Here is an 11084-nt window from a genome sequence, read left to right as displayed (position 1 = left end):
CATAGCTTAGCATTTCCAGGCAGGTTTTAATCGTTTTCAATACCTTCCCCGGTTCTTTACATCAAGTCCAATGGGGTTCTTTTCAAACATGGTAAATGTTTCCATTTATTCGGCGTTAGGTCAGTGTGCACAGCACATACATCATAACTGGGGTTGGCACCTGTATAAAACTACAGACAGATCCTGCGAACCGCGGAAAGTACAGAAACCTTAAATCCCATCACAACAGAAACACTTTGCAATATTTCAAGAGGTCCAACGACATCTCTGTACGCTTCCCACGTGACTCGCTGACTTGGCGCAAGGGGCCAAGGGCGACCACATTCTGCACTTAAGACATCTTAATTGCTGACTGGGCTCTGAGACGAGACTTCGTGCCATCGTCCAAGGCAGCTAAGACTTACGAAGCGAGAGTACTTGAAATACGAATGTCCACACATTCCAGCCCTGCCCCCCACGATCAGCGCGGAGACCCGAGAGCATCCCCTCTGCTCAAGACTCCTGGAGCCTGGGACGCAGTTTAACATTGAAAAACGTTTTTATTTCACGGCACAGACGGCAGGTTAAGATGTACACAGCCCGGCCGTCGGGCTTCACAAGCGGCTTCTTCCTTCCTCCTCTCAGCCTCCGTTTAAGGACAGTATTTTAAGTTGATGATTTGCATTCGAACAAAGAGTTTTAAAGAGGAATGTGAAAGACACAAACTCCAATCAGCCTTTTCCAGTCTTGCTGTCTGTCGACTCCCATAAAGTTAATTTGGGAGGCAGTTCAGAAACATCCTAGGAGAGCATTAAAGTCTTGACAAAACATTCGGAGCATTTCTGGTAGCGAGCTAAGGTCATTTTGTATAAACTCTAAAAAGTCATTCATTAAAATTAAATGTTTGCCATCACCTCAGGACTTTTTTTAAACATCACTGACCCTGCCTCTTCCATCTTGGCTGCAGCGACAGGGGTTACATTTGTAAAATATATAAAGAAAAATATAAGGTTACTTGGTGACCATATAGCGCACTCTAACAGCTGTCTGCAAATATTTTCACCATGATTATCCTTACTAAAAGTAAATCACGGGGTAAAGATAGCTCAAACGTGACAAGGTTTCAATGGGATGCACCGAGGCTATCTGCAATCCTCTTTGGCTACATATGGAAAAAGAGCCACTTGGGATGGCCAACGCCTGTGCCCGGTCTGAGCGTTCTGCAGATTTCACCAGATGAGTGGGTTAAGGGCTTTCGAGGTAGATGTTAAATCCACTTCATCAGGGAATGCAATGGAGAGAAGCAGCACCTTCCTCCATGCAAACACTGCATTTAGTGTTTTTGCACAATGACAAGGACATTTCACCTAAAACGAACAGCTAGTTCTAGCCCAAATCTTCCCCAAGCACAGGGAAGCACATTAAAAAAAATAAAAAAATCTAAAAAAAAATAAAAATAAAAATAAATTAAAAAAATCTATATTCTATTACTTATCAGAAGTACCAGCTATCACATATTGTATTTTATCACTAGGGTTTTGGTTGTGGTCACAAATACACCCATCTGTCCATTGCAAGCCTTCCAGCGGAATATCGGTTCCTTTCTGTCGGATTTACAAAATTGCTTTGCTTTTGCCTCTGCCCCAGTGGCCACAGAGAAACACGGGCTGCGGCTGATCCAAAAAAGGAAAACAGGAGTTTATAAAGTTGTCTAAGAGTCTCCCCCATCGGGGAGATCGAGGAAGATTGACTACAGAAAAGTTCAAAGGTCAGTCTTGGCAGATCTAAAAACAGAGGGGCAGCGATGCGCTCCCACAGTGCATTTTCTGTACCCGAAGTAAGGCGATATGTCCCGATGAATAGCAACAGGGCACAAAGGAGCGGGGCGCTGGAGGATCCTAGGAGCAGAGCCAGGGCTGGGAGGGTCCTTAGCGGTCTCCAGAGCCCCGGGAAGGCCTCTCCAGACACGAGGATGGATGCTCACCACTGCAGTGCAGGGGACCATGCAAAGCAGGGTTGAGACTCGAGTCTGGCGTCACCGTTTTTAAACACAGAGTAGCACACACTTGTGACAACTTTCTGACAAGTTAAATAAATCCAGTGGAAAGGTCTTCACCGTCTTCCCGGAAAACTCAGGGTTGGGGTTTTTTGTTTTTGTTTTTGGTTTGTTTGTGGTTTTTTTGTCTTTTTCTCCCCCCCAGAACAATACAAAACACACCCACAGAACCATAAATAATTTGGTGGCGATATATACACATTTAAATAATTAATTTAAATATCTTACACCTACTCTTGCATTAGATCGTCCATCTGAAGAAAGTCTCCTGAGCATCCAGAAACTGAGGCAGGATGCCGGGAGTCACAGCCTGGGGAGAAAGTGGGTGACCTTCATGGTGGGGGACACTCGGCTCCCCTTCTTGGTCTTGCCGTTCTTGCTCAGGGCAATGAACATGCCCGGGTATCTGTAGCACTCGTAGGCATTGTAGTTGTTGGGGAGGAGGATCTCTTTGAACTTGCACTCCTCTGTAAAGAAGGGCTGGGAGGGAGAAGGGACAGGGTCAGGTGGGGCCACCTCCTGGCCAAGGAACCCTGAGGGCCACCTTTCAGGGGCTCCTTTCTGACCCAGCCCTGCTCTGACTGAGATGTCTCTCCTGGGAAGTTGGGGTGCCAAGACCCCCACAGGGTGAGAAGACCTAGGTGGCCAGCCCCCCGCAGCTGGTGCTCCAGCCACCTGCCTGGCACCTGACGGCCAGAGAATCTCATCTGCACTGCGACCACCCTACAGACTGCCATCGTGCCTGCCGGAACCCACCAGAGAGAGGCTACAGGGCAGGGCTGCCAACGGCACTCTTTATGGACTAGAAGGTGTGGCTCAGGGATGGTAGAAACTTCATTGTTCCTGTCCTGGCTCTCTGCCCCTTGTTTGGACAGGCCCAGGGTCACCGGCGAGGCCTCGGGGTACTTGTGTACTGGGGGGAGGCGGTGCCAATCCTGTGACCCACCACAGTCTCAGGATCCAGGCACAGGCCGTCCTGGAAGGGTCGCGGTCCTCCCCGTGCTGCCCCAGCCTGGGGCTCTCCCGCCCCGGAGGTACTCACCGAGCCATACAGCTTGCCCTTGCTGCTCATGGCCACGAAGAACCGGCTGGCCACGCCGAAGATGCTCACCACGCCCCGCTCCACCGGTGAGAGCTCCAGCAGGCCTGGGGGCGGGGCGCGGGTCACTACCGGGCAGGGGACCCTGGCCCGCCCCACCCGTCCCGGATCCCCTCCTCGGCCTGCGAACCACCGGGGCCCCGGTTTCTGGGGTGGGGGTGGATGTAACGGGGCCCCGGATCCCAGCGTGCGCGGGCGCGGAGTCGCTAGCCTCCCGTCCGGGCCCCGCGGCGGCCGCGCCCAGTCCCGGTCGGTAGGAGCCGGGCGGCCCCGCGGGCCTGCGAGCCCGGCCCGACCTGGACGCGCTTCCCGGGACCCCCCGCGGGTGCCGGCTGGCTGCGCCGTTTGCCTTGTGCCCACGGGCGCGGGCGCTGGAATTCCGCACCCAGAGCCCGGGCTTCCGAAGGCGGGAAGGAGGGGCTGGCTCGCCCGGGTGCGCAAAGGCCGTGCCCGCGGCGACTCCCGGGGCCGAGAGTGTTGTGTCCCTGCGCCGGAGGGCCCCGAACCCGAGGGCGTCCCGGTTCCCACGGCCGCCAGCAGGTGCTAGCCGGGACCCTGAGTGCGGGTCGGAAGGGGCGGCCGCTGCCCGGGGCCCCCGACCCTTCGCGCCGGCCCGCCCCACTCACTGTCGCCCGTGTCCGCGTGCACGCCGCCGATGCGGCCGTCGGGGAGCACCTGGAGGTGGAAGCCGATGCCCACGTTGCAGTAGAGCCGCCGCAGCCGCTTGATGCCCAGGAGGTAGTCGCCGGCGCCGCCCTGGACGGCCGCCTCCTTGGGCTGCGCGGCCACCGGCAGGCGCGCCAGCGAGCGCGCCACCAGGCTCTCCCAGCGGCGCTCCAGCTCGGCCCCCAGCGTGCCGTTGGGTGCGGCGGGTGCGGCGGCGCCCCCTCGGCCGGCCCAGGGCGCCAGCACCGCCAGCAGGACCGCCGGGAGCAGCGCCGCCGCGGCCGCCCCGGGCCCCGCCATCCCCGCCCTCGGGCCGTGCGCCCGGGAAGCCGCGGGGCCGAGCTGCGCCTGTGGTGGCCCGCGGGAGCGCACGGCCGGGACCCGGGCGGGGAGCGCGCGGCCGATGGAGGAGCGGGAGGCGAGGGACGGGGGCCCCCAGGCGCCGGCAGCTACCCGGGCTGCATGGAGCGGCGGGCAGCGGGGCAGGACGCACGGCCCGGGCTGGGACCCTGCGGAGCGGTGCGCGCCTCCCTGCGCGCTGGGCCGGCAGCGACCGAGCCGCTATATATAGCCGGGCGCCCCCTCCTGCTGCCGCGGGGGGCCGTTCGCGTTCGCCTGGGCGCCCGGGGCGCTGTGGCGCTCGCGGCTGGTCGCAGGCCGCCTGCCAATCAGAGCTGGGGGAGGGGTGGCGGCCGGGACGAGCGCCGCTAGTGCCACCTGGAGGGTCCCCGGCCCCCACCCCTGGGTTCGCCGGCTCACCGACCTGTTGGTCCCGCCCCTCGAGTGTCCTCCACTCCTGCCTTCCAGCCAAAGCGTTGCCTCCTGCACTTCGTCCCTGTCTGTCCCTGTCTCTGCCTCTGCCTGAGCAGCCCGAGTGCCGCCCTAACCAGGCACCCTCGGTTCCCAGCAGCCACTCCTAGCGCCTGGCCTCTCAGGGACTCCCGGGAACCTGGTTCCTTTGCTGGGACCATGCAGATCCGCCTGGCTTTTGGGGGTAGGGTAGGGCAATCAGCAACATGAGCACCTGCGGGGGAAGGAAGAACCCAGCGCCAGAGGCTGGGGGGAGTCAGTCCCCCCCCACTCTGGTTTGGCCCCCTGCACACTGGGGGGATGCAGAGATGGAGTTCTGTAAGCCAGCTAGAGGCATCGCCTGAGCAGGGTGCTTCCAGTGGGCGCTGCTAAGGGAATGCAGGGGGTGAGGCGTGGGGGTGCACCCAGGAGAAGCCACAGCCCTACACCTTCTATACACATCCTCCTCCAGGAAAGGACAGGTGGCAGGGCTCAGGGCCATGCAGGATATTCACGGCCCCCTCCCCGCTGATTCGCAGGAGGAAGAGTCAAGGGCCATAGCTGGAGCCCCCTACCTGGTGGGGACCCAGGCCAAGCCTCTGGAGCACTCCACCCTTGACATCTGCTGTTACCACTCCCCACTGTGCCCATTATAGCCTGATGGGGGCGGGACTCACCGGAGGCCCAGCTAGGTGCTGGCTCACCTAGGTGTGAAAATTCCTGTTTTCTGGGGTAGCTGAGGAGCCCTTGCTGCCACCCCCAGCAGGTCCTGCCCAGCCACAGCTGCCGGGGGGCCTGGAGGCCACCCCAAGCCCTGCTGCCCCCGGCACTTGTGACCAGAGCCATCCCCAGGCCATTTCGGCCTCTCCCACCTCTTACCCCATTCCTTGCCCTTGGACCCAACCTCCGAACCCTGCTAGGACTCATTCACCCCAGGAGAGGGGACCTGGGAGATTTGAGGTCTCTTGTCCTGAAGCCCAGAGAGGGGGGCCTTGGCAGGATGAGAACCGGGTCTCCAGCCTCTTCCATGAGGCTCTTTGCTCCCCACCAGGCCTGCAGCCTACCGGAGCAGTGCCCACCCAGGCCAGGGCCTTTCTGGGCTGTCGGCTCAGAGCTGCTGTGGGGACCCCGGACCCCCCAGATGAGACTTCGGATCTAAGGCCAAGAAGATAATTCTGGCCAGGGCACACATGCAGGGGACCGAGAGACAAGTCCCAAGTCCTTTCCGTCTCTGGGCCCCCGACTCCCCTTTCCCTCTCTGAGCCCAGGTGGTGGCCCCTCCTGATGCCTTCACAGGGTGTGGTCCTTCTCTTCCCAGGACCCCCTCAGGGAGCTCCCTTCCTGTGTCTCCTATTTGCTGGCAAGTTCAGTGAAGGAATTTAGGAGCTGGTTCACCTGGTTCATCTCCCAGAACCCCTGGCCCACTGCACACAGTAGGTGCTCTTGGTGACTTTCCCTTGGAGGGACTGACAGCCAGCAGAGGTGTCAGGAGCTGGGAGCTCACTGGGGGTCCCTGAGCCTGTCCTTACCTGTGCAGGCCTCCTCAAGTGTCCAGTGGAGCCGGCCAAAGCACAGTGAGGATCAGTCAGCCATCAGGTGAGGGGTATGGCAGGAACCCCTCTGGGTGGCCTCTCATCACCCCACATCTCCCGCAGGCTCCCCCTTGGCCACACTGGCCTTCCTCCCCATCTCTCCAACCTCCTCGCTGGAGGACTCTGCCTCGGATTTTTCTGTCACTTGGGGAGAACTTCGGAGTGCCCCTCTCCCACCAAGGTAGTCCTCTGGTGGAAGCTGCTTCCTGGCCCTCAGGAGTCTCCATCAGCTTGCTGTCACCTCTGAGGAGCAAACTCAGGTGTGTCTTATTCCCAGCTGTGCCCCCCCCCACCTTTAATAGTGCCCGGCACGCAGTAGGTGCTCAGGAGGTGTTGTGCGTGAATGGCAGCCTGGCTCCAGGCAGCTTGGCAGCCCCTTGGCCTGCAGACCCTCCCATTCAAAGTGGCAGCACCCAACCCCTTGCTACACCTGGGTGCTAGGGAGATGTCGGGATCGAGTTGCCGGCGCCCCCACGGGAAGCTCCACGCTGGATTTTTTCCCTTTGATTTGACCAAGGTGACTAATGTTTCCAGATCCAGCCCCCCTAAGGACTTGAAACAGGCCCTGCTCACACCCCCAGGGACCCCCATTTACCAAGAACCTGGGGTCCGAGGAATCGTGTCATGCCCTGTAGATGGTCTGGCTCTCAGCCTCCTGCTTCAGGGTTGAATCCAGGCTCCATCCCTGGCACGTTGGCCATTGCCCTTCTGATCGTGCTCAGTGTCTCCATCTGTAGAATGGGCACAACAGCAGCAACTCCCGGGCTGGACAGTCGGGCTGGACGTCAGCCTTAACAGGATAGTCGATGCTTTGGCAGCAAGACCTGTGGAGGTTTGGACAGGGCCTGGCTCACAGTAACCGGTCAGAATTTACGTGTCTTTATGCTCTGGGTGGGGCTCACCTTGCATCATCACCAGGGACTGGAGGGACGGAACCAAGGATCCATGCCGAGCCCTCCTAACGGTGACTTTCTCTAACCTACAGAAACCCCACAATGTCGTATCTTCACAAGGGTCTGGTCTTTTTTTTTTTTTTCATTTGTTATCCTTGGGAATTTTTTAATTATTGTTATTATGTTATGTCTTATTCCAGGAGTGACAGGGCTTCTCAGAACTACCAGCTCAGCTATTAAGAGCTCACTTGGCAGGCGCCTGGGTGGCTCAGTTGGATAAGCGACTGCCTTCGGCTCAGGTCATGATCCTGGAGTCCCGGGATCGAGTCCCGCGTCGGGCTCCCTGCTCAGCAGGGAGTCTGCCTCTCTCTCTGACCCTCCCCCCCTCATGCTCTCTATCTCATTCTCTCTCTCTCAAATAAATAAATAAAATCTTAAAAAAAAAAAAAGAGCTCACTTGGCTTAATACTACTCCTAATAAAGAAGAGCTGTATATAAATTCAGTCCCCATCCTGAGGCGGGACACGGGCACAGCCCAGGCAGGGCTCTGGGGCTGGGGGAGCTTTGTTTTCTCTGCCTGGCCTCCTTTCCTTCACATGGCCCTCACAGTAGTCTCTCTGCAAACATCAAGGAGAAGGGTAAGGCCATCGGTATAGACGTGTCTACACCGGGTCAAAACACCCCAAGAAATGGGTGACACTTGCTTTCTTTCAGACATCCAAAGACAGGGGAGATCCAGCCCATTTCTTGTAGCTTTTTTTTTTTTATTGTGGTAAAATACACATAACATGAAATTTTCCATCTTGATCATTTTTAGGTGCACAGCTCAGTGGCATTAGACGCCTTTACGTTGTTGGGCATCCAGCATTCCCATCCATCTCTGGAACTCTGTCCTCTTCCCAAACTGAAGAAACCCTGCCCCCATAAACACTAACCCCTTCCATCCCCCTCCCCGTCCCTTACTCTGTCCCTACTAAACACCAACCACCGTTCTCCTTTCTGTCTCGATGAATCTGATGACTCTAGGGACCTCATGGGATTGGAATCATATGGGGCTTGGCTTTCGTGACTGGCATCTTTCACTAAGCCCAGTGTCCTCAGGGTTCATCCATGTGGTAGTAGGTGTCAGAACATCCTTTCTTTTCAAAGCCGAATAATATTCTGATGGACCACGTCTTATTGATCTGTTCATTCCCGGACACTCGGGTTGTTTCCACCCCTTGGCTGTTGTGAACGGAGCTTTTACCAGCATAGGAAAAAAAGTGGTCTTTAAGTATCTGCTTTCATTTCTTTTGGGAATACTCCCAGAATGGAACTTGCTGGATCATATGGGAATGCTATGTGTAATTTTTTGAGGAACAACTGAACTATTCCTCACAACTTTTTTTTTAAGTCACCTGATCACAGGGCATCAAAGAGACAGGACAGCAGGTCACATCTTGTCTCACAGGGGTGTCTTGGGTGGACAGAAACTCACCCAGAGGTGGCTGCGTGCCTACTAGATTTTCCTCTCCCTTGTTATTCTCCTGGCTTCTCTTTTATGTGGAAACTGACTCAGCCCGGGCAGAATGACGGAGTGCAGGGACAGTTCTTACAACTACAAATCAATAAAGCAGTCCACCTTGGGGATGCACAGGTTGGTACATCTCTGTACATATTAGATACTCAGGCCTGGGAGCATCGGAGAACCATGCCTCTGTTTCCCTATCTGTAAACTGAGGAATCAGAGTTCTCATGCCTGACAGCTTCTGGGGGATTTAAATGAGAGGATGCATGTTAGCACTTAGATCAGGCAGGCCACACGCCCTAGCAATGCACACAGCCGTGGTTGACTGGCGGGCATTGCCACCCCTACCCAGGGGCCCGGCACGTGTCCTGATTGCCCTCCCACACCAGGTAAACGTGGGCACTTTGCTCGCCTCTCAGTGCCCAGGTTCCACCTTCACACAGTTGTGGAGAGAATGAGGATTAGATGCATAACCAGACCTTGAACCCCCAGCACCTCTCCAGAATGTGGCCAGGACATTTACTGGGTGCTGTCGGGAGCCAGGCTGGACCAGGCTTGGTGTGTCTGCTCCCCCGTCTCTCCTCCTGCGACAGGGAAGCTGGGCTGTGCTCATCATCATTATCACTTTGCAGCTCATGCAAGGTCATGGAGCTTACAGATGGCAGAGCCAGGACTCAAGCCCTTTGGCCATTGGACCAAAGCCCAAGCTCCCAGCCACGCTGCCCCCTGCCTCAGTTTCCCCTGTTGTGAAACGGAGCTCATGGTCCCAACCTTGTCTGTCACACTCGGATGTTAGGGATCGAACCCTGTAGGTGAAAATCTTTTGTGAGCTCCAGGGTGGGGATCAAGCACCAGGAGCTGATATCACAGCCCTAGTAGCTTTCCACTTGGAAAATCATAAGATGCATAACCAGACCCCCTGCTTCCTACCAGTCCCTCCTCATATTTCAAATCAAAGACAGTCGGATCTAGAAGGGACCCACCCAGGGCGCCTGGGTGGCTCAGTTGGTTAAGCGACTGCCTTCGGCTCAGGTCATGATCCTGGAGTCCCGGGATCGAGTCCCGCATCGGGCTCCCTGCTCGGCAGGGAGTCTGCTTCTCCCTCTGACCCTCCTCCCTCTCATGCTCTCTGTCTCTCATTCTCTCTCTCTCAAATAAATAAATAAATAAATAAATAAAAAATCTTAGAAGGGACCCACCCAGGTGGACTGAATATGATCCTCCTATTTCACAGGGGACAGTGGGCGGCCAGAGAAGGAAAGGGTTGCCCAGGGGTTTAACCCTCTCACTCAGAGGTCTGTCCTCCCTGCCCGAGTCTGACAGCTGCTGACCCGCAGAACCTACATCTTGGGGAGGGAGAGCCCCCCAAACCAGCAAACCAGCAGGAGGCTGCAGCTCAGAGGTCATGGGGCATGTTCGGTGGAGTCACCAGGTTGTAGGCATGGGGACATTTCAACTAACACCTAAAAGGTGAGAAGGAGTCGGTCAAGGGAAGGGTGGGGTGCTCCAGGCAGAGGGGACAGCAGGGCAAAGGCCCAGAGGTAGAGACTCCTGGGTATTCGAGAAGGGAGAGGAAGTCAGTGCTGGGGGTCGTGGGCAGGCCTGTGGACCTGGATGGGGTCCTAGTTCACCCCGCAGTGCCTATCCCAGGGACCTGGGGGCTGACCATCAGGAAGACTAGGACAGGGGCATCCTCGGAGGTGTGGTGGGGAGTGGCTCCCCTGGCCCCAGGCTCGGCGTGTCCCAGCACCCTGACCCTGAAGCCGCCCTCTCCCCAGCAACACTGGGGGTCTGCTTGTTTCTGTGGGCATGAGAATCAGCCAGGCTCCATGCAAGTGGGTGGGAAACACTGGTGTGGGAGGGAGCTGGACTCCCACACCTCTCACCCCCCCCACCCGCAGTGCCCTCAGAGGGATCATCCTGGGTCAGGCGGGGTGAAAGAAAGGTCTTTCCAAAGGTCAGCATCAGCGCAGGCAACTGGGGTCCTCTCTCCTCCTCCCTCCCACCCCGTGTCCCGGGATGGGCCCTATGGGCCTAGGGAAAGTTCTGGACAACACGCTGAGGCTATGCGTGGCATCTGTGCCCCAGATGGGTCCTCTCTCTTTCCCGTTCTCTGGTTCTGAGACAGCAAAGCCAGAAGCAGTCCAAAAACTATCACCTGGCCCACTTCCTGCAGCTTGCAGAATAATCACAGGCCCCAAATCAAGGGGCAAGGATGTCCCAGTGGGGCTAATGGCAGGCACTTGGAGCCAGACAGCCTGGGTCCAGATGCCAGCCCCTCTCCTGACGTGCTACGTGGCCTTGGACAAGTCACTCCCCCTGTCTCTGAGTCTCCGTTGATTGTTCTGTAAAGTTGGCCTACGATGATGATGCTCACCTGGTGGGGTGTCTGGGAGGAGTAAATGAAATGGGACCCTCGCTACCAAATGGGAGGCCCAACAAAACTTCAGGGAGGGAAAAGAGTGGCCCTGTGTTCTCTGAGACAGTGGGTCCCACCCCCATG

The 11084-nt window shown here is 57.0% G+C and overlaps 1 protein-coding gene across 1 annotated transcript; it reads right to left on the bottom strand.

The window, feature by feature from the left end:
* Positions 1 to 2338: 2338 nt before the first annotated feature.
* FGF4 (fibroblast growth factor 4) lies at positions 2339 to 4100 on the bottom strand. The gene is made up of 3 exons (XM_021685155.1): positions 3761 to 4100; positions 3078 to 3181; positions 2339 to 2515 (listed from the first exon to the last, which is right to left on the bottom strand). Exons 1-3 carry the CDS (start codon positions 4098 to 4100, stop codon positions 2339 to 2341), a joined length of 621 nt encoding a protein of 206 aa, XP_021540830.1.
* Between the last annotated feature and the right edge of the window lie 6984 nt (positions 4101 to 11084).

Source organism: Neomonachus schauinslandi, chromosome 11 (assembly GCF_002201575.2).
Source record: "Neomonachus schauinslandi chromosome 11, ASM220157v2, whole genome shotgun sequence".
Taxonomy (NCBI): domain Eukaryota; kingdom Metazoa; phylum Chordata; class Mammalia; order Carnivora; family Phocidae; genus Neomonachus; species Neomonachus schauinslandi.
Note: the sequence above shows the minus strand (reverse complement) of the source record. Positions and strands in the feature narration are given on the sequence as shown.